The sequence below is a fragment of the Microcebus murinus genome, chromosome 1 (assembly GCF_040939455.1).
Source record: "Microcebus murinus isolate Inina chromosome 1, M.murinus_Inina_mat1.0, whole genome shotgun sequence".
NCBI lineage: Eukaryota > Metazoa > Chordata > Mammalia > Primates > Cheirogaleidae > Microcebus > Microcebus murinus.
The window spans coordinates 115,337,361-115,361,499 of record NC_134104.1 but is presented as its reverse complement, the minus strand read 5'-3'; the positions used below and the strand labels follow the sequence as shown (position 1 = coordinate 115,361,499).

Sequence of the window (24,139 nt, the reverse complement as noted above, 5' to 3'; positions counted from 1 at the left end):
GTTAGTAGCTCTTTGACCTTTTTAAAAGGTTGTGTCCATAAGATGTGAACCAAATATTTGACTTTGTAGTGAAGAGGGAAGTAGAAGAGTGTCGGGTTCCTGTCAGTATGAAGACATGTAAGTGAAGTGTGGAGAATGGTGGTAATAATCAGATTTTCCACACAGCAAGACAACAGTCCCACCACCTAACAAAGCTCTGTTTATGTCATACATCAGCATCTGAGGGTAGACGAGGAGGAGGGACTGGGACAAAGCAGCACTGATCCTACTCATCGTGGGGTGATTGATAGCAACTCGTCTACATAGCCGTCTGCAAGTTTAGTACATACTGTTTCATCAGAAAGGACATACTGTGACATTTAATTATGGGTTCCAACACAAAAGCATTGAAGAGGTTTTTCTTTCCATTTGATTAAATGATGTTTATTTTACTAGTGTATTGGAAACAAACGGTAAGTCATCTCTAGCTATTTAATTTTCCATCTATGCAAATTGCATTCCTGTATTACAGCTGACATCTAATTCAGTAAATCTTACCCTGTCAGTCCCATTGCTTCCTTTTTATAGAGAATATTGTGTCCCCTAAATTTATAATGAAGTAAAATTCATAGGTATATTTCCTACATACATAATTAAAGTATACATAATTATATAAAATAGAAATGAAAGGAATTTATAATTCAATTGTATTTCACTATGTAAATACTTGGGCAAAAGACATAATGAAGTAGGCTGATGCTGTGTGTGTGTGTGTGTGTGTGTGTGTGTGTGTGTACGCTCGTGCGCCGCACAGTCATGGCATGGACAGCAACCGTGTAGACTGATGTAGTGACTCAGAAACATGAGGGACATTTCCATGGATAGGACTTTTTTCCCCAAAAATGATGAATTGTGCTGAACTAAACAATGTCTAATTTTCACTTACATATTAGTTGCATATTTAGAAACTTCAATGAATTTATAAAAACATGCAAAAAATACTTCCTGTTTATATGTAAAAAGAAGTTAGGTTCTAGACTCAGATCATTGTAAACAGATTTTTCTCCTACATGAATGGACTAAAAAAGTCATGCAGGATGCTGATCTATCTTTCATTAGGTGGGAATGTCCCATACGTGTCAAGATATTGAACTTCCCTGCCCTCCATTCATATAAAGCAAGTGTTGCCATTGATCTTGGTGCCATTTCAAAAAAGCTCACATTTCCAAAACATCCCCTTTAGAGGTAGTACTGACTTTGGAGTACTGGTCTGAGTGCACTTACTGTGTATACTATGTTGCCACAGTCTCCCAAAAACATACTAAAGTGACCCAGGCATAATATAACTTATTTAAAAGGCATAAGAGTTCAGAGTTTTGAATGGCTGCTATCTTCAAAAGAGTACATAGAGCCAAATCTTGCTGATCAGTGTGTATTTACTCTAGATGTGTGAACAACTGTTTAATTAGTGTTTAATGCCTAAAATATACATGGGGTTGGTGAATATTCACTTGACCACGGCTTTTAGACCTAAAGAATAAGCTCAAAATTGTTTTAACCAATGCTAGTGTAGAAGCCTTTAGGATCAGAAAAAAATTAACTAGGCCAATGACAGTGGCTCACACCTGTAATCCTAGCACTTTGGGAGGATCACTGGAGTTCAAGACCAGCCTGAGCAAGAATGAGACCCTGTCTCTACTAAAAATAGAATTATCTGGGTGTGGTGGTGCATGGGAGGCTGAGGCCGGAGGATTGCTTGAGCCCAGAAGTTTGAAGTTGCAGTGAGCTATGATGATGCCAGTGCACTCTAGCCTGGGTGACAAAATGAGACCCTGTCTCAAAAAAAAAAAAAAATCTCTTGAAACTATCTGAACATAGGTGAAATGCTGTTGGCATTTTATTCTAGTCTCTAAAGAGATGCCTGCCAACTATGTACATTTATGAGGACTTAAACTCTTTAGTGGTCATTTTTATATTATACCTTCATGGTAGATTTACCTCTGCCATACTAATTCTAGCTCTGCTTCTTCTACTCTTATATATGTTTAATATTGTATATTTATGTAGTAGTAAAAATTTATTATTTATTACATGCCTACTGTATATGAGGCTTTGCCATAATGCCAGAAATAATTTTAATAAAAATAACTCTCTTATCTTCAGAGACTGCAGGATTTGTTAGGAAATGCTAGCTTTACAACAGAATTGTAAAGTACTGAACCTTCTGAGAAGACACAGTACTCTGGTAAATACCACATTCACCTGCAGCATATGTAGTATTTGACTACAAGAACCATTTCTTGTGTGGATTATGAAAACCTGTTTCTATTTTATTTAACAATACATGGTAAGTGGTATGTATGTGCCTTCTATACAGGACAAGTGGGGGTCTGCCCACTGACAAAAAGATCTTACTGAGGAAAAAAACACAATCATTTCTTAAAGGATATAGATCTGTGCTGTCCAGTAGTGTAGCCAGTAGTCACATGTGGCTATTTAAAAATACATCTTAAGTAATTAAAATTAAATTTAAAATTCAGTTCCTTGTCTGGGAGGCCGAGGCGGGCGGATGGCTCAAGATCAGGAGTTCGAAACCAGCCTGAGCAAGAGTGAGACCTGGTCTCTACCATAAATAGAAAGAAATTAATTGGCCAACTAATATATAGAGAAAAAATTAGCCAGGCATAGAAAGAAATTAATTGGCCAACTAATATATAGAGAAAAAATTAGCTGGGCATGGTGGCACATGCCCATAGTCCCAGCTACTCCGGAGGCTGAGGCAGTAGGATTGCTTGAGCCCAGGAGTTTGAGGTTGCTGTGAGCTAGGCTGACACCACGGCACTCACTCTAGCCTGGTCAACAAAGCAAGACTCTATCTCAAAACAAAAAAACAAATTCAGTTCCTTGGATATATCAGCCACATTTCAAATGCTCAATAGTCACATATGGTAATGGAACATTTCCATTATTGATCCAAAATTACATGAAGCACCTAAATATTGCTATAAAAAGGATTGTTGACATAGTTTCCTATTCCTTAAGTTTTATAAGAATTTCTTAAATTTTCAAAATGACTTAATATTGGAAACTATAAATTTATGTAGCTGCTTTTGTGTCTTTGATAGATTTACAGCAGTGGTTCTCCACCAGGGGTGACTTTGTTTCACCGAGGACATTTGGCAGTATCTGGAGACATTTGTGGTTGTCACAACTAGGGGTGGAGTTGCTACTAGGATCTAGTGGGTAGAGGCCAGGGATGCAGCTAAACACCTACTATGCACAGGACAGCCCTCAAACAAAGAATTATCAGGCCCCAAAATGTCAATAGTAGTGATGTTTAAAAGCCCTGATTAATAGTCATTTGTATACATATTTTTGAGAAGTTAGAATTCCCTACTAGAAACTTGCTAAAATATGGTCAATAATAATCAAACTTGTGTACCACTTACAATGCCTCAAATTCTCTTCTAAGGGTTTTTTGTATGTCAACTCATATGATCCTCACAAAAACCTTTTTCTATTATTAATATTATCAACTTTTTACAGTTAAGGAAATGTAGGCACTGAAATGTTAAGTAACCTGCTGCTATGGACTGAATTGTGCCTTCCAAGATTCACATGTTGAAGCCCTAACCTCCAATGTGATTCTATTTGGAGGTAGTTGGTGGCCTTATAAAGGAGGATGAGAGAGATCTTCTCGTGCTCCCACCTAAGAAATCCACGTGAGGGCACAGTGAGAAGGCAGCCACCTGCAGCCCCAGGAAAGAGTCCTCGCCAGCCACTGACCCTTCCAGTACCTTGGTCTTAGACTTGCCAGCCTCTGAACTGTAAGAAAATAAATTTCAGATGTTTAAGCCACACAGTCTATGGCATTTTGTTTGGCAGGCTGAGCTGACTGATAGATAACCGCTTAAGGTTACAAACCCAGTGAAAGGAAAGCAGAGTGTGAACACAGGCAGTCTGGCCTTAGAGTCTGTGTCCTTCACCACTGGCTTATTATACTGTGCAAATAGAACACCTTGTCTGAACATAGTTTCCTCCAAAATTGCTTTTCCAAAATTTGTTCACATTCTCAGCTTTTAGTTCTGTAAAGCTACACACAAACTTCTTCATTTATAGATATTTTAGAGTTATATATTCTGTTTTCCACTATTGACCAAACCATTTCATTGTGCTCTATACCATTCTATTGTGCTCTAGTATACCATTGTCATATCTCATCTAAATGCAAACATTCGTACACTGAAAGGGAGTTTTTGTGTTTGTTTTAAAACAATAAGAGCATATGAAGAGATCATTGGTAAAAAAAACAAATAGCATATAAAAATGTTTGGTACATTTTTCATAAATGCTAAAACAATACTGAAGCAGATTATTACTAGCACTTATTAATTTGGTTCCTAGTGTAGATAATGTAGTGAAAATGTTAAGCCCTTCTAATGCAAAAGTATAATTATGTCTAAATATTTGAGATTCCTTGAAAAATCAATTATATCCTTGAAAAAGCCAAGCTCAATAAAGAGATAATGGCATATCATATAAACAGCTAATTTTGTGATTGGCATGGTACCTTCTTTTAAACACTAGTGAATCAGCAGGCAATACACTTGGCAGCAATATCAGAAAGCCTGACTATACCGGCTTAAACAGATAGGGGTCTTATTGTCTCACAATAAGAAATGCAAGGGCGGAGGCCAGGGCTGGTATGGCGGCCAGCAGTGCCATCAGGAACCAGGCTGCCTGCTGTCTGCTGTCTGCTCTTGACTTTGTCAGTGTGAAGGCATCCTTGTGTCCTCTCCCACATGGTCCCAAGATGACCGCTGTCCTTTCAGGCAGGCCTCACATTCATTTTCTTGGGGAAAAATGAAAGGCAAAAGGACCTTTTTATCTTTAGCAAGACTTCGATTCACTTGGGGAGGGCTGCCTTCCCCAGTGTCTTTAATCTGTAGCTCATTGGCCAGGATTATTTCACTGTGTGGCCACTTCTAGATGCAAAGGAAAAGCAGAGATGAAGGTTTTGGCTCTTCAGCTCTCACAGTAGAGGAAGAAAAGGGGAAGAATCATTGGGAATGATGTTGAAGGAATCAACCTGCATTGTCTGCCACAATTAGTGTTAGCAGTTAATACTTGCTAATACTTGGGTAGTTGCTGCTACGAGTACTTTCTTTTCATAGACTCTTAGAATTGAAAGGGACCTTAGAAATTATTTTATCTTTGCAATGACATCTTTGTGTTTATATTTTTAACATGCCAACTTATAAAGCAATTTTTTTAAATGGGCCTTTAGCACACGTCCATTATGACACAAGTTTAGATATTCCTTGAATAAAAGTAAATGTCTCAAAATATAATTCCACATAGAAAAAATATGACGTTACATAGTCTATAACACCACTTTTAAATAGTTTCCCAAACTAATTTTATGCAGAGGTTCTAGAGTAACTATTCTTTGTATTTTGAAACTTTTAACTAAAATAGCTTGTGGTGCTTTTTACAAATAAAATAGTTGTTACTATGATTGTCCCGAGACTTGTAAACCGTTTGGAAAGATCTAAAGCTAATGCTTTTACCTAGCAATCTTATTCTACTTCCGCTCCCTGGATGCCTGCACAACAGTTAGCTTCTCTATTAAAGAACATGATGAGTCAACAAAATACTGCCTGCTAGTAAGCTATATTAAAGAACTGAATATTGGGCAGGAAAAAAAAGAAAGAAAAGATACTAAACAGAAAAAGACATACAAATAGACAATTAACGCATGAAAAGGTGCCCAACATTACTCATTAGAAAATCAAGTTAAAATCACAATGAAATACCACTGCATACCACCCTAGAATAGCTCAAGTTAAAAAGACTGTTAACACTAAATCTTGGTGAGGATGTAGCAGCATGGGAATTGCATCATTTATTGCTGGTGGACATAGAAAATGGAATAGCCACTTTGGAAAATAGTAAGGCAATAGTTTTTTGGGTTTTTTTGGTTTTGTTTTTGGTTTTTTGCCTTGTTTAAGGTATTTTTATTTTCTGACAAAAATGCTATTCAGAATTACAGTGAGCTTGCTTTAAACTCAACGTAGAAAATATTAACACTCAAACTGGCTTACCGGTACCTTTAAAGAAGAATTCCGATTTAATTTTTCATAAGTTATTATCTCTTTACATCAAAAATATTTTTCATTAGTGAAAACAAAGGACACATTCGAAATCAGGTAGAAATCACATTTTCATTTTTTAATTGAGCACTTAATCCACACTCTCCTCTCCTGGCTGCTGCTCTGGTAACGGTTGGGTCCCCATCTCTCAAGAACATCACATCTGACCAGACTCAGAGCCAGCGTGAACACGGACCCCAAGCCAGGGTGTCTGGAATAACAAGAACAGCAAAGCCCAGCCCGCCTCTCCTCACTGAGAAAGGGATTGTGAATGGGAGGGTTCCAACCTCCACCTTCTAAAATGAGAAAACCCAGAGCTGGATGCAAAAATGGAAACCAAACTGTCTCGGGAATGTGGTTCCCCTCATATCCTTGAGGCCAAGATGGTTTGGTTTCTATTCTGTTACCCAAAGGGGTACAAAATCCACTCAAAGGTATATAACGAATCAGAAAAAATCAACTCGCTCACAAGAAACATTCCTGGATAATGAGTTTTTGGATGGTGGCAATATTCAGCACGTCATTTCAAAGTGGTAACATTCAGAGCAATCTGAGAACTCCACAGTGGCGGCCACCTCTGCCGACAGGTCGGTGTGTGACTTACATACAATCCCCATGTTTTTCAGTGTACAGCTCGAGAGACCGAGATCTCCGACCATCAAAATAAGTTATTTTGGACATTACAGTGCACAGGACGACAGAGGAAAAGACACTTTCCTGGAAGGTGACAAGAAGGCATTCTGCAAAAGGTCCGTTATCACTCTGCAGCGGGAGGACCGTGGCCTTCGCGAACTGGACCCCTCCTCTCCTTTGGTGGCGGTGGCCTTGGTGGCCGCCGTTTCTTCTGCACCTTATGCTGGCTTCTTGTCCTCCCCTCGTCGTCGTCGTCGCCTTCCTGGGGGTGGAGGTCCGGGTCCCTCTGCGTGCACTCCTGCATGGCCGGAACTGGTCTGTGCAGTCGGAGCCCTCCACGTCCTCCGTGCTGTGGTGGAAGCAGGAGCAGGCCGACCGAACTGCTCCCGCACTGGCCGCGCCGCGCCCGCCGCCCAGGCGCCGCTGCTCCAGTTGATGCCTCTGCGCGGCAGCAGCAACCCGTGCTCCGCGTACGGGTCACTGGGGTCATCCGCCACCAGCTCCGCGCTGCTCGGAGTTTCGTGGTCCTCTTTGGTCACAAATATGATTCGATCCTTCCCTTCCTGCGGCAGTACGACATGGCGGAGCCGGCGCGGGGCCCTCTCAGCGGCGGCGGCTTCACGCCGTGACCTCCGTCTCCTCAGGCGCGGAGAGCGCCCGCCTAGGCGATAGTTACTAAAAGTTAAATGTAGGCCGGGCACGGTGGCTCCCGCCTGTAATCCTAGCACTCTGGGAGGCCGAGGCGGGTGGATAGCTCGAGGTCACGAGTTCGAAACCAGCCTGAGCAAGAGCAAGACCGCGTCTCTACTAAAATAGAAAGAAATTAATTGGCCAACTAAAAAAATATATAGAAAAGTTAATCGGGCATGGTGGCGCATGCCTGTAGTCCCAGCTACTCAGTGTAGGGCAGAGGAATTTGTAGGACAGAGGAAGGGCAGAGGAATTTACTTGGGTGGGGCAATGAGCTAACCGCAAACCTTTGCTTCTGGTCATTGCTTGCTCGCTAAGCCCCTGTAAGGGGAATTATGGGATGAGGTCATTGAAGCACGGCAACTGGCCCATCAGGCAATAGAGGGCAACCAACCCGCCAATTATTTCAAAAGGCAATAGTGGGCAACCAATCATTTTAAAGGTCAACGCATGATCCATGCGTAGTCAGTTTGTGCACAGCTTGTGCACCATGGGGATAAAAGGCATGCCGTTGTTCCGGTCGGGGTCCTTGCCTGCGAGAGTGGCCACTGCGTTGGTGCTCTGGGGCTCGGACCCTGGCTAGCCAGAAAATAAACCTCCTCTTGTGTGATTGCATCCTCGAAGTCTCTGCTTTTCTGTCCGGTGGGGCTGTGGAAGGTCGGTCCCTAACACTGGGGAGGCTGAGGTGGGAGGATTGCCTGAGCCCAGGAGTTTGAGGTTGCTGTGAGCTAGGCTGACGCCATGGCACTCTAGCCTGGGCAACAAAGTGAGTCTCTGTCTCAAAAAATAAAAAATATATATATATATATAAAAATAAAAGGTAAATATACACCTACCCTAATTGCCAGCAATTCTATTCCTAGATATTTGCCCATGAGAAGTGAAAACATATGTGCACAAAAAGATATATAAAATAATACTCAAAGCTACTTTTTTTCATCATATTTATAATAATAGCTCTAAACTGGAAACAACCCAACATTCATCAACGGAAGAATAGTGTTAATAGTAAGTATACTCTTAGAATAGAACACTACGAAGCCATAAAAAAAAAAAAAGAAAGAAAGAAAAGAAAAGAAAAACCACGAATACAGATGACAACATGGATGAATCTCAAAACTTTATGTTATGCAAAAGAATCTGGGCACAAAAGAGTCCTGAACTGTATGATTTTGTTTTTGCATGAAGTTCAAGCACAGGCAAACCTAATTTATAGAAACTGAAATCAGAAGAAGGGTTGCGTCTCAGTGGGGGTATTGACTGGAAAAGGGCACAAAAAAGCTTTCAGTGGTGATGGAAATGTTCTCTGTTTTGATTTGGGTGGTGGTTATGTGAGTGTATACATTTGTCATCACTCATCAAACTGTGTATTTAAGACTCGTACATTTTACTCTATGTAAATTGATCTGAATGTTTTTAAAAAGAGAAATGGCTATTATTCTTTAAGACCATAACCAACACCCTTTTACATTTGCTACTAAATGGAAAATATAAGAAAATGCATTAATGGTGTTCCATTTGTCTTATTGTTCAACTCTTCAAGAAAGCACTCAAATCAAAATAATTGTGTTTCTCATCTTGTTCTGGTCCCCTGTGGAGGTAATCTGAGAAAGCTCCTTGGAGTTATTTAGAAGCGCTACACTTTCAAGAAGTTTATCAAAATGCAGAAGAAATAAGTAATGAAAGAAGTGATTTTTAAAGAAAAAAATGTTTTATTCATCCCATCTCTCTTCTAGAACATTTTTTAGGGTTTTAAATATACAAAATCTTGGAGCTGCCCCCAATTATAAGATGGAAATTTTAATGTAGCCTGAAATTCCTCTCTAAACTCGGAACTCTCACTCTTCTAACAACAAGCTTAGATCTTCTTTTTTTTTTTAAGACAGAATCTCACTCTGTTGCCTGGGCTAGAGTGCCATGGCGTCAGCCTAGCTCACAGCAGCCTCAAACTCCTGAGCTCAAGCAATCCTGCGTCAGCCTCCCAAGCAGCTGGGACTATAGGCATGCACCACCATGCCCCGCTAATTTTTTTCTATCTATATTTTTAGTTGGCAAATTAATTTCTTTCTATTTTTAGTAGAGATGGGGTCTCGCTCTTGCTCAGGCTGGTTTCGAACTCCTGACCTCGAGTGACCCTTCCACCTCTGCCTCCCAGAGTGCTAGGATTATAGGCATGAGCCACCGCACTCTGCCAACTTAGATCTTCTTAAGGATAAAAAATATGTGGTTAGGCCGGGCGCGGTGGCTCACGCCTGTAATCCTAGCTCTCTGGGAGGCCGAGGCGGGCGGATTGCTCAAGGTCAGGAGTTCGAAACCAGCCTGAGCAAGAGCGAGACCCTGTCTCTACTATAAAATAGAAGGAAATTAATTGGCCAACTAATATATATACAAAAAATTAGCCGGGCATGGTGGCGAATGCCTGTAGTCCCAGCTACTTGGGAGGCTGAGGCAGGAGGATTGCTTGAGCCAGGAGTTTGAGGTTGCTGTGAGCTAGGCTGACGCCACGGCACTCACTCTAGCCTGGGCAACAAAGCGAGACTCTGTCTCAAAAAAAAAAAAAAAAAAAAAATATGTGGTTGGACCCTTCCCATACCTTATGCTTTAAATAGCACTTGATGGCCCCGAGGCTGCAGTACTGGTTTACATGGGACTGGTGGCACTGAGGCTTTGTGAGTTTATACAACACAATGAAAGAGCTTAGGAGTGTTGGAGTCCTCCCAGCTCCACCACCCCCTGCTGTTAGGTCCTTAAGGTGGATGCAAAGTGAAAGGAGCTACTCCCAGGTCCTCCCAGCAGTCTCCACCTCAGTTCTCAAGCATCAACTAACTAAGCAAACACCTGCATCCTCAGATCAGCCCAACCCTCTGCCAGCTCCACCTTCATGGCCTTCATGGACCAAGGCAGAAGGGGGCCCAAGTGCTCTGCATGAGACCACCCTCAACTCTGACTGTCAGCAGTAGCCAGGTAGGAGCTCCAGGGTCCTGCATGTGCATGGCAAGGCCGGCACCCTTCCCTGCCCCAACACTCAGGGTCTGGCCACTGTCATCTGCTATGAGTCCGTCAATCTCATCCAGCCCCTCATCCCTAGTTAAATCAATCAACACAAGAAACCAGGTTTTCCAGGTCACCTCACATCCTCTTAGCTCTACTTCGAAGTCATTCTTTACCTCCTCTTTTATTCCTCCATCTCCCACTCCTCCCCAGCTTCTGAAATTCTTCCTCTGTGCCCTCTGATTTTGACACCAACAATATTTCCTCCGTTCTCATCCTTCTCTGAAAGTTTCCTTCACTTTCTCCTCACTATAACCTGGTTCTCTCCTGAGGACATCCCTTCTTCTCCAACCCTCCTATTCCCCTCATCCAACTGGACCTGGCAACATGCAAGATGTCTTCACTTCTCCTTGTTGCTGCCCCTCCTCCTCCCTAGAAACAACCAGCTTTGAATCTCATGTCATTAGACGTTATCACTATGTCTTCTTGTGGCCCCACAAGTTACTCCCCTTCATTTTTTGAAGATGTTCTCCCGGCTCTGCATCGCTAGTTTGACAATTCCTGGTGATTTCAATACCCTCATGGACCATGCTTCCAATACTCAGGCCTGGCAATCCCCTGAGCTCCCCTCCTGCAGTGGCCATGTGCTCTCCACCCCACCTTCACTGCCACTCACTCCTGTGGTGATAGCCTTGGGCAGAACTGCTCAAAAGAGTAGCTTATATCAGCTGCCTCCAGTCTATCTCCTGCAATTCTCTACTGAACTGACTCACAAGGCTTTCATCCCACCACACACCGGAAACTGCCCTTGTCAGGCTTCCTAGTGACCTCCAGGTTGTTAAACCCATTGGTCAATTCTCAGTCCTTATCCTGCTTGACTTCTTGGCAGCATTTGCCACAGTTGATCACTCTCCTCCTTGACACTCTTCCTTCACTTGGCTTCAAGGGTCCACCCTCTGCTGGCTTTCCCAATACCCACTGCCTCACCTCCTTGAACTCCAGTTAGACTCCTCTGCCCTCACCCCCACAGCAATCACACCCAGCTCTGCAGCTCTAGATGCCACATCCTGGGTGACTCCCACTGGCTATCTTTGGTCCTGGCCACTCCCATGGGCGCCATGGATCCAGGGGCTGTCTCATAGGCTGTCTGGTTTTAACAGGCACAAGACTGAGTTCCTGGTCTTTCCCATAGCCTGCTCCTCCACAGGATTTCCAGAGCAGTTTACGGGAGAGTCATCCCTCCAGTTACTAAGGCCCAAAACCTTGGAACCACCCTTGTTCCTTTTCTTTCTGTCACACCCACATTCAACCCCTAAGCTCCTCCACTGACTTTTTTTTTTGAGACAGAGTCTCACTTTGTTGCCCAGACTAGAGTGAGTGCTGTGGCGTCAGCCTAGCTCACAGCAACCTCAAACTCCTGGGCTCAAGCAATCCTCCTGCCTCAGCCTCCCAAGTAGCTGGTGCTACAGGCATGCGCCACCATGCCTGGCTAATTTTTTGTATATATATTTTTAGTTGGTCAATTAATTTCTTTCTATTTTAGTAGAGATGGGCTCTTGCTCTTGCTCTTGCTCAGGCTGGTTTCAAACTCCTGACCTCGAGCAATCCGCCCGCCTTGGCCTCCCAGAGTGCTAGGGTTACAGGTGTGAGCCATCACACCCGGCCTCCACTGACTTCTTATCAGGGTTACTACTGCAGACTCCAAACTGGCTTTTCTGTTTTAACTCCCCCTTTTGTCTACGATCCCCGCCATCCTATTTAAAATGACAGCCTCTCCCTGTGCCCCAGCGCCTCCCTCCTGAGTGCCTGCGTTATTTTTCTCCACAGCGCTCACCACTGTCTGTGGTTGGTTGAAGAACATGGCCACGCTGCTGCTTTCGCAGCTATGCCTGTCAATCTGGGCTGGCTTGTGTCTTGTGACCAATAGGATGAGGCAGAAATAATGACATATCAGCTCCACAGCTTAGACCTCAAGAGAGTTTGCAACTTCTGCCTTCACTGGTTTTTTTTTGTTTTTTTTTTTTTTTTTTGAAAACTACCCTGAGGCCATTATGCTTTGAGGAAGGCTACAAGGAAAGACTACAGAGAGCCCAGCCACCCACCAGCTGACTGCAGCCCTGTGAGCGGGCCCTTCATAGACAAGTAAAAGGCATGCCCAGAGAGTTACATGTGGACTGTAGCTGACACAACTCGGTACTCAATCCTGCTTTGTCAATTCCCTTTTGTACCACATAGTCATTACTTGCAATGTGATGTCAGGTATGAGGCGTTTAAGTGTCACTGGCTGAATCTGGTGATGCATTTTCTTTAGCATGGCACATGTCAAGAGTCTGGCCTGCTATTACGGTCCCTACTGTATGCAGAAATAAGGCTTTCATCTCATTTGTGATTACCAAATGACTTCAATGTTACTATTATTTATTAAACTTGGGGTGTTTATCTTTCAAATATTTTTAACATAACTCCGCCCAGTTATGCCCACCAGTGGGCATTTAACTGGGGTCTATGTACTTGTTAACTTTTTGTTATAATTCCCTTATTTGCTCAACTCTCAATTATTTTTATTCTCCACTGAATGTGAAAAAAACCCACCTTTTTAGAAGTAGATTCACTTAAATTTGTAGCAAACACTTAATACTTCTTCATTCAAAAATACAAAGTATTTTATGTTCTACTGAAAATAACTTTGACTGTTATCCCCTCGTTTATTTATTTATTTATTTATTTTGAGACAGAGTCTCGCTTTGTTGCCCAGGCTAGAGTGAGTGCTGTGGCGTCAGCCTAGCTCACAGCAACCTCAAACTCCCGGACTCAAGCAATCCTACTGCCTCAGCCTCCGGAGTAGCTGGGACTACAGGCATGTGCCACCATGCCCGGCTAATTTTCTTCTATATATGTTAGTTGGCCAATTAATCTCTTTCTATTTTTAGTAGAGATGGGGTCTTGCTCTTGCTCAGGCTGGTTTCGAACTCCTGACCTTGAGCAATCCGCCCACCTCGGCCTCCCAGAGTGCTAGGATTACAGGCGTGAGACACCGCGCCCAGCCCCCTTGTTTAATTCTTTATTATAACCACAAAATATTCTTCCAGATAATTCCCACATTGTCCCCACATATCAAATATATGGTTTGTGGAATTTGCTTTTTTTTTTTTTTAGGCAGGCTCTTGCTCTGTTACCCTGGCTAGAGTGCTGTGGCATCCTCATAGCTCACTGAAACCTCAAACTGCTGGGCTCAAGGACTACAGGCGCACACCATCACCCCCAGCTAATTTTTCTATATTTTGTAGAGATGGGGTCTGGCTCCTGCTCAGGCTGGTCTCGAACTCCTGCCCTCACACAATTCTCTTGCCTTGGCCTCCCAAAGTGCTAGGATTATAGGTGTGAAACACTGCGCTTGGCCTATTTTGCTTTTTGTTTGCTAATAGTGTATTGTTTGGTCTTCTCTCTTTGTCTCCTCTAATAAAATCTCTTACTTTCCAGGCAATTGTTTAATCGATTTTTAAAATCTCATTGTGCAAATATATACAGTTCATATTTTTCATTATATCTGACATAATTCATTTCCAAATTGAATCTTTATCAGGAATTATTTTCTATGTTCTTTAGCTATACCAATTACTTAATTTTCTCTCTCAGCTGCTATGGTTCTTTGTTCCAGAATATCCTTTGTTGGCCAGATGTGGAGGCTCACGCCTATAATCCTAGCACTCTGGGAGGCCAAGGCGGGAGGATTGCTCAAGGTCAGGAGTTCGAGACTAGCCTGAGCAAGAGCAAGACTCGTCTCTGCTATAAATAGAAAGAAATTGTTGGCCAACTAAAAATCTATAGAAAAAATTAACCGGGCATGGTGGCACATGCCTGTAGTCTTAGCTACTCGGGAGGCTGAGGCAGGAGGATCACTTGAGCTCAGGAGTTTGAGGTTGCTGTGAGTTAGGCTGACACCACAGCACTCACTCTAGCCTGGGCAACAAAGTGAGACTGTCTCAAAAAAAAAAAAAAATCCTCTGTTACCAGTATGTTGTCATCATTAAAACAATTAGTCTTGCTTAGAGAGGAAGATGTTTGTGTTATGCCAGATTATGGATCTTAAGTTTCAATATTTATGAATTTAATTTATGATAGAAACAAGAAACTTTAAACAGGTCTAATGATTCATTCCCCCCTATTAAAGCATGTGCAATTTCTTCTATCATAGGTAGCCTCAAAAGCAAAATTTCTCACCATCTGTTCTTAGTATGACGTGTAAGGAATGTCAGGCTTCCTGTTGATACATGGATTTTTCCTTCACATGCACACTAATTGTTTCTCTATCAATCCGAATAGATGCTTGGGTTTTTTTTGTTGTTTTTTTTTAGCATTTCTCAATTTATTTAAGTTTCAGATGCTTGGTTTTATACCATGATACCATGCAATGGCTGGGCGCAGTGACTCACGCCTGTAATCCTAGCACTCTGGGAGGCCGAGGTGGGCAGATTGCTCGAGGTCAGGAGTTCAAAACCAGCCTGAGCAAGAGCGAGACCCCGTCTCTACTATAAATACAAAGAAATTAATTGGCCAACTAATATATATGGAAAAAATCAGCCGGACATAGTGGCGCATGCCTGTAGTCCCAGCTACTCGGGAGGCTGAGGCAGAAGGATCACTTGAGCCCCAGGAGTTTGAGGTTGCTGTGAGTTAGGCTGACACCACAGCACTCACTCTAGCCTGGGCAACAAAGTGAGACTCTGTCTCAAAAAAAAAACAAACAAACAAACAAAAAAAACAAAACCAACAAAACCATGCAAGCCTTATAACTAAAAATCTATTTGAATAGGAAACAGAACACAAGAATCATTTATCATTTATAAACACAACCCTAGATTTCTTCTTTGTGTGTCAGACTGCATTTTTTGACCCCCAAGCTTTTCTGTGCCACAGGAACAGTGCAGAGTGAAAGAGCCCTGGAATGGAATGTGAGACCCTGAGTTCCTTGTCCAAGTCTAGCACTTTTTTTTCTCCTAGCCTCAGTCTTCTCCATGTACAGTAAGAGCTTAGACCAGGTCAACGCTAAGATTATGTGCGTTATATTTAACTCTGTGATTGTTGGATAATGTTTGCAGATAATAGGAAAATGACTGGCTTTCAGCTGACATTTCCTGAACTCCAGAAAGGCAATTGCTCCCTCCTCTATGGTCCCCTTGGATGTGCTGCCTACCTCCAGAATGGCCTTTAACCGCACTGTACCATGGCTATTCTGTTAAACCGAGCTACCCTTGCAACCAGACCCACCCTCCTTCTCTCTTGTTCTGACTGCAGAGCTGCTCTTCTCCCTGTGGCCAAGCCTTCACCTGTGCTTTCAACACCCTTCCTCTGCCTTCTCAGGAAACCTACATGTTTTTTCTTATATATTTAACCTTGTCTTCTATCCTGGATCCTTTCTGTCAGCTTGTAACATGCATAAGACACCACCATGAATTCTTCTCTCCCTCCAGCTCCCGTCATGTATCTCTCCTCCTCTTCACAGCCAAAGTTCTGCTGTTGCAACCTCCACTTTTTCATCCTCCTCCCCTGTGCAACCCACTCCAGGCAGCTTACAACTTCACTGCGCCACCTGCATTCCGCTGCAGGACCCCATGATTTCCATCTCACCCGATCAATTGCCGCAATTCCCAGGCTCCTCTCCTCTCCCTGACTGATAAAGGTTGAAGATCCTCAAGGCTCAGTCCTACTCCCTCTTCAGTCTCACTTAGCACTCTCTCCCCCAAGGATTCTTCAATGCCTACATCAATTGTCATCTATACCCCGATGACTTGCAAATGTGTTTCTCCCCCAGACCTCTCCTCTAAACTCCAGACCCTTAAATCCAACTGCCCACCTACCATCTCCACTTGGATGTGTCACAGGCACCCCAAACTCTACATGCCCCAAACTGAACTTAAACCACACCTTCTTCCAGGTTTTCCGTATCTTGGTGAATGACATTACTGTCATTCAGATCTCCCAAACCAAAACCCTGGAGTCACCCCTTCATCTCCCTCTTCCTCACCCTCCATAATCACCATCTCCTGTCCATTTTGCTTTCTGAATAGCTTACGAGTCCTTCTGCTTGTTCCCTGTCTACTGCCACCATCATTGCTCACCTGGGCTGCTGCTCCCACTCTATTCATCACACAGCAGCCGGCGGGATCTTTGAAACACAAATATAACCACCAACTGTAGTTGTCTACCATCATTCTTATGAGAGAGCAAATCCTTAGCAGGTGGCTTGACTGACAATGGTGTGGGAGTTGTGCTGGTGACCATCCTGTTTGTTCTCATACTTTCCCTGACTTTGCCCTTCTCTGATCTGTATAACCAGGGGGAGGGGCTTGCCCCAGGCAAGCTCTGCAAGCTTCATTTCCCAGCCTCCCTTGCCCTCTGGCTTGTGGGCAGATTCTGCCAATGCGGAGAGATGCCAGGGTATCTGTCCCCCTCTCTCAGCCTCATGTAGGATCCCTTCTCTGGCAGTGGCTGCATCTCTTCCAATATTTCAGCTCCCGTTGGACAGACTCTCCTACTGTGGTCCCAGCTCCTACCAGACAGCCCCTGTAATACTTTTCTGTGGCTACTGTAATGAATTACCACAAGGTATTTTTTAAAAACCAACAAGGGCACTACAGGGAACATCATACATTACTACAGCTGGGAAGAAATTTGGCAACATGTACTAACAGCTTTTAAAAAATAAATAAATAAAATAAAAACCAACAAGGTATTTTTGGTTACTCCAAATTACAAAAATATATAGTGTGGCCAGCGGTTGTTAGGAAAGTGAAGACCTCATTGCTTTACCTTCCAGTGGAGGGTTTGTACTGAGGGAAAATAGCAAAAAAACATTTACTATGGAAGGATTCAAGTCAGAAGTTGAAAAATAATCTGGAGTATCTTAATGCTAACACATGAGAGTTCTGCTTCAGAACTTAAACTGCTCAAAGTAATCTTCTATTTGTTTCTGAGACCATATAATAGCACATTATATTACTTCATAATTCTTGATCCTCAAATAGATGTCTTATTGGACCATGCAGAGAATTGCACATTTTAAAGGATGGTCACATTCTTACCAGGAACCTAACTTTACTATTTTCCCTGAACAGTTAACCTTAGGTATATTTTCAACATTAAAAATCCTTAGAAAGAAAGCAAACCAAGCATACCTTACTGCTAACCATTAACCTATAACTTTTTTTATGTTCTTTGTGTTTCAAATGTTGTATGACATTAGAGCATTTTAAAATGATGAACATGCACACCGTAAATAATACTATCAATCTGCGGTCCCCAAGCCCCTGGGCCATGGCCTGCTACTGGTCTGTGGAAAAACTGTCTTCTATGAAACTGATCCCTGTGCCAAAGAGGTTGGAGACTGTTGCTTTAAGTGATACAAACGGTAATGAAAGACCTGGGCAGAGAGCATTGTTTTTTCTTTTCTCTGGGTTACAAAATTAGTCATAAAAATTGCTAAAATATTTTAGTTGCTTTCTACTATCATAAAAGTTACGATATTTCATTCAAAATGAACGATCTCCTCTTTTCATACGACAGAGTTTAGTCTTCTTTTTATGGTAGAATATAGTAAGTCATTTAGTTCCAATAGTTTGTTGTTAGAAATCTTGCTTGTCATTTAAAGAATCTGACCTCCATGTCTTCCAGCTCCATGGAGCACCTCAGCTTTCCAAGCTCACAAGCAAACCCAGAGTAGCTGCTCTCTACTAGGTGCATATTGGACACAGGAGCCCGTCTTCTACATCACACGGGTCTCTCCCCCCTCCAATCTGCACATTAGAAAAGCATAATTTTGGGCCAAATTTTGATGATTGATGGTCATCATTTAAAAGCTAATACTTTTTAAATCAATTCTTTGTGGAATTTTATCAATTCTAAAATTTTCTCAATTTATCAAAAGAATTTTATCAATTCTTTTGGCATTAGAGCTTACCCAAGGATCAGCATGTATTATCTCTGTTTTTATAGGTGATGAGACTGAGGCTCAGAGAAGTTAAGTAACTTGCTGAAGGTCACACAGCTGGGACCTCCTAAAGCTGGGATTCGGATCTCCCAAGTAGTGCTGGACTTAGTTCTCATAACTGTGGGGTCACACCTCCAATCCAAGATTTCTGGTATTTTTCCCCACTTGGCACAGGGGATCCTGACTGTGCCCAGCACCTGGCTCCACTTCTAAGGCAAAGATTCAGTGCCGTTCTTTAATTGGACCTATAATTACTATTTCCTCCAGAAAAGCTCCGGATCCTATTGTTAGCAATCATATAAAGTATCACATTTTAAATAAATCTCTCTATATTATCAGGTGGGTAAAACTTTAAAAATAACAGTATTCTGTTTAAAATTGCCAGTAGGTACCATATTGTCACTTTATAACTTCTAAATTTTTTGACAAATATTATTTAAATTCTGTTCTCATAATTCTGTCAGACAATTTTTAATTAATAAGGGAGTAACATTTTTACCCAGAGGGTCTATGGTATTACTTATTAGAAAACAAATGATAAAAAAAAAACTTTCTCTTTTTTTGTGAATGACAAAGTTGCATAAATAAATGCTCGTTCTGTGTTGTGTAAGTAGTAGCTACATGTGACTACTTAGCATGTGAAATGTGGCTAGCTGGGATTGAGATGTGTCATAAGTGTTAAATACAAACCAGAAGACTTGAGAAACCAAAAACCATGTAAAATATCCCATTAGCAACTTTCGTATCAATTACATGCTGAAATAATCTTTTAGATATATTGAGCTAACCAAAATATAATTATTAATTTCCCCTGTTTTATTTTTATCATTTTAATGTGGTTACTAGAAAAATTTAAATTACATATGTGGCTTCACATATTTCTATTGGACACCGGTGGGTTAAGTGACTGCTCAGAGAGGAAAGAAAGGGTTAGTGTGAGTGGAAGCCAGCAGTTCATCGCATGCAATTTGTCAGGGAGAGCATTTTTCTCCAGTGATGAGGTGATGACAATTCTACCATTTTCTCAAAAGTTGTACCCTGTTCGATTGCCACCTCATTGGTAAGAACCGCAGGAAAAGGCATTTCTTCCCCCGAAGAAATTCTTGGACTGGTTTTCAACTACTCAGAAATGTGGACCCGGGGTATCAAGAACAAGAAAGGACCAACGTTTCCTGATTCCGAGCAGATCGCCCGCCTCTGCGACAGAGGTGGCCGTGCGCGGCGCAGCAGTGCAAAGCCAAAGGGCACCCACAGGGCACCCACGAGTTCATTACATAATTCCCGGTAGCGGAGGCCGCGTGCGTCTCTGTCCTGGGGCGTGGTCGGAGCTCTGACAGGCAGGCCGAGGCGGTGCTGGCGATGTTTTGACAAAGTGTGCACTAGAGCTTGTTTGTTTGGAAAAAGACTGACTAGCGCTTCCCCCCCCCCCCCTTTCCCTTTTCTCTCTCTCTCTCTCTTTTCTTTTAAACACTCTGGCATAATACTGAATGACTTTGTTTTTAAGCTGCCTTAGCCTTGCTTTGTGAAGAAAAAGCCTGAGTATTCTTTCCCTGTAGGACTCAAGTTGTTATTCTTGGAGCAGAGGTTCTTAGCCTGATCTCTGTCTAAATCAATTTCTGTCTTGGCGAGGTCGTGATCTGTGACAGCTCTGGGTGTCCTTCATGGAGGGAAGCTTCTTTGTTGTGTGAGGAGAGTGAGCGGAGGCGTCAGGGCGCCTCGCCTGCAACTTCGCTGCTCTCTGTCTCAACGGGAAGGCTCCTTGGCATCCAGGGACCACTCATTAGATGGAGCCTTGGAACGGTCCCGACCACATGCTGTGGGGTGGCGTGCTTTCTGCCTTCGGGGTCATGGAAAATTCTTGTCTCTCTCAGAGCCCAGACTCCAGGCTGACTCCCTTTGTGTTTCAGGCATATGGCTTTTTTTTTTTTTTTTTTTGAGACAGAGTCTCACTCTGTTGCCCAGGCTAGAGTGAGTGCCGTGGCATCAGCCTAGCTCACAGCAACCTCAATCTCCTGGGCTCAAGCAATCCTCCTGCCTCAGCCTCCCGAGTAGCTGGGACTACAGGCATGCACCACCATGCCTGGCTAATTTTTTTCTATATATATTGCTTGGCCAATTAATTTCTTTCTATTTTTATAGTAGAGACAGGGGTCTCACTCTTGTTCAGGCTGGTTTCGAACTCCTGACCTCGAGCAATCCACCCGCCTTGGCTTCCCAGAGTACTAGGATTACAGGCGTGAGCCACCACGCCCGGCCAGGCATATGGCTTTTTCTGCTCATTTCACCTCATGGCATGTTTTGGGTTGAGATGACCCCCTTCTCCCTTTTAAACCCGAGGTCCTTCAGGTCACAGATGACTCAGAGCCAGGAAAGGCATCGCTGGAGGATTTCTGCAGGCCAGTCAGCGAGCATCTGGCAGGGCCTCCGGGAGCGTGTCTCAGGACGCAGAGTGCAGAGCCCTCTCTGTAACCTGCTCTTTGTGTCAGGCTACTAGACACGAGGAGGAAACCTCTCCAACTTCTCACAGCCCCTTTTCCTGACCTTTATTCCTCAGCGTTTGCATAGCTTGAGCCTGGTAGGAAACATGTAAAATTAGAAACAGTTTAAAATACTGCTGCCAGCCACAAATAAGATGACAACTTATTATTACCCCCTTTGAACACTGGCATGGCTGAATGAATATTCAGGGAACAGGTGTGTGTGGAGAAAGGCCCATGATGACAGGGCTGGTGGGGGAGGTGGCCCCGGGCAGGTGTCCCATTCGCCGGTGCTTGTGGGAGCCTGGTGACCTGGCGGGTGCCGGTTCCCTGCCGGCTATACATAGCCAGCCAAAGCTTCTTACCAGAGAAACCTCTTTGCATGCTGCACGGGTCCCAGCTGCAGACTACAAGACTCGCTGTAAATCCCGTTAGTTATTCACCCTCAGACAGAAAACCTGCCCGCTGGCCACCAGCCCTGACAGGCCGGCCGCAGCCCTCAATCCTTCCTTCGCTCACCCGGGGAGTGCACCCCGAGCTCGGCCATGGTGGACATGGGGGCCCTGGACAACCTGATCGCCAACACGGCCTACCTGCAGGCCCGCAAGGCCTCGGACAGCGACAGCAAGGAGCTGCAGCGGCGGCGCCGGAGCCTGGCCCTGCCCGGGCCTCAGGGCTGCGCTGAGCTCCGCCGCGGGCTGTCCCCGCACTTCCACAGCCTGTGCGAGCAGCAGCCCATCGGCCGCCGCCTCTTCCGTGACTTCCTTGCCACGGTGCCCACGTACCAAGAGGCTGTGGCCTTCCTGGAGGAGGTGCAGAGCTGGGAGCTCGCTGAGGAGGGGCCCACCAAGGACAGCATGCTGCAGGGGCTGGTGGCCACGTGTGCGCACAGCCCTGCCCCGGACCACCCGCACCCCTTCCTCAGCCCGGCGCTGGCTACCAAGTGCCAAGCGGCCACCACCAAGGAAGAGCGCGTGGCCATGGTGGAGCTGGCCAAGGCTGAAGCCATGGCCTTCTTGCAGGAGCAGCCCTTCAGGGATTTCCTGGCCAGCCCCTTCTACGACAAGTTTCTGCAGTGGAAACTGTTTGAGATGCAACCAGTGTCAGACGATTATTTCACTGAGTTCCGAGTGCTGGGGAAAGGTGGTTTTGGGGAGGTAAGTGTCTGAATAACCAGGCTGGATGGTGAAATATAGAGCATAAAATAGGGTTATATTGCCTTTGTTTTAATTTCAAGGGAGTTTACTTAGAACTAGCTTCAGGGCCACATGTGGAGCATTCCTAGCCCACTCTCCCCTCCTCCCTTCCTTCTGGTAACCATGTCAAATAAAACAAGTGGCATAGGCTGGGAGCGGTGGCTCACAACTGTAATCCCACTCTGGAAGGCCGAGGTGGGCAGATCCCTCAAGGTCAGGAGTTCAAAAGCAGCCTGAGCAAGAGCGAGACCCCATCTCTACTAAAAATAGAAACAAATTAATTAGCCAACTAAAACTATATAGAAAAAATTAGCCGGGCATGGTGGCGCATGCCTGTAGTCCCAGCTTCTTGTGAGGCTGAGGCAGAAGAATTGCTTGAGCCCAGGCATTTGAGGTTGCTATGAGCTAGGCTGATGCCATGGCACTCTAGTCCAGGCAACAGAGTGAGACTCTGTCTCAAAAAAAAAAAAAAAAAAAAACAAAAACAAGTGGCCTAAGAGAGACAAGCAAAATGTGGACTTGACCAAGAATCTGTCATGGGGTTTACATCTGGAACATGCTGACGTGCCCTGAACACTTTGGAGGACTATAGCAACAAGTGATGAAGATCTCCTTTTCCCTTTAGTTGGGTTAATGGAGGTAATTTGAGAAAAATGGATACCTAAGAAAACACCTTGAAGTAAAGTTGAGAACGTGTTTTATACTACTGCTTTGCCCAGTCCTTTCTTTAATAAAAATTTTTTTATAAAATTTACATAACATAAAACTAACCATTGACCACTTAAAAGTGTATAATTCAGTGGCATTTTGGACAATTGCAATGTTGTGTGACCATCACCTCTATGTAGACCCAAGACATTTCATCACCCCTGTGCCCATTAACAGTCCCTCCTTATCCCCTCTCCTCCAGCCCTGGCAACCTTGAGTCTGTTTTCTGTCTCTATGGATTTGCATATTCTGAATGTTTCATATAATATGACCTTTTGTGTCTAGTTTCTTTCATTCAGCATAATGTTATGGAGGCTCACTCATATTATAGCATGTATCAGTACTTCATTCCTTTTTATGGCTACATAAATTCTACTGCATGGCTATAGTACATTTTGTTTATCTACTTATCTGTTGACGGACACTGGCTGTTTCCACCTTTCGGCTATGATGCATAGTGCTGCTATGAACATTTATGTACAAGTATTTGTTTAAATAATTGTTTTCATGTCTCTTGGGTGCATGCCTAGGAGTAGAATTACTGGGTCATATGGTGATTCTATGTTTAATTTTCGAGAAGCTGCCAAACTCTTTTCCACATTTACATCCCACCAGCAATGCAGGAAAGTTCCAATTTCTCCATATCCTTGCCAACATTTGTTATTTTTCCATATTTTTTAATTATGGCCAACCTAGGAGGAGTGAAGTGCTATCTTATTGTAGTCTCCGCTCTTTCTTGAGAACCCTGCTTACTTACAGCTTCTCCTTTCTCAGAAGCCTGCCATCTTTCACCTTGGCTGATTTCCGCCCCCTCCTCTTCCATCCTCCCCTCTCCATCCCTCTATAGGGCCATCTACTTCTCTTTCTTTCTCTCCTTCAAGGTATGTGCCGTCCAGGTGAAAAACACTGGTAAGATGTATGCCTGTAAGAAACTAGACAAGAAGCGACTGAAGAAAAAAAATGGCGAGAAGATGGCTCTCTTGGAAAAGGAAATCTTGGAGAAGGTGAGCAGCCCTTTCATCGTCTCTCTGGCCTACGCCTTTGAGAGCAAGTCCCATCTCTGCCTGGTCATGAGCCTGATGAATGGCGGAGACCTCAAGTTCCACATCTACAGCGTGGGCACGCGGGGCCTGGCCATGAGCCGGGTGGTCTTCTACGCAGCCCAGATGGCCTGCGGAGTGCTGCACCTCCATGCCCTCGGCATTGTCTACCGGGACATGAAGCCTGAGAACGTGCTTCTGGACGACCTCGGCAACTGCAGGCTCTCCGACCTGGGGCTGGCCGTGCAGATCCAGGATGGCAAGCCCGTCACCCAGAGGGTGAGTG

General features: G+C 43.8%; 1 protein-coding gene and 1 pseudogene across 1 annotated transcript in view; one reads left to right on the top strand and one right to left on the bottom strand.

Annotated features, from left to right (window-relative positions):
* Positions 1–6,811: 6,811 nt before the first annotated feature.
* LOC105870046 (mitochondrial intermembrane space import and assembly protein 40 pseudogene) lies at positions 6,812–7,344 on the bottom strand (annotated as a pseudogene).
* Positions 7,345–21,454: 14,110 nt separating this feature from the next.
* The window catches only part of GRK7 (G protein-coupled receptor kinase 7), a 37,119-nt gene continuing 34,434 nt past the window's right edge, over positions 21,455–24,139 (top strand). The window contains exons 1-2 of the mRNA XM_012762347.2: positions 21,455–22,066; positions 23,695–24,132. Coding sequence (XP_012617801.1) covers positions 21,455–22,066; positions 23,695–24,132 — 1,050 coding nt within the window. The remainder of the gene's footprint in view (positions 22,067–23,694; positions 24,133–24,139) is intronic.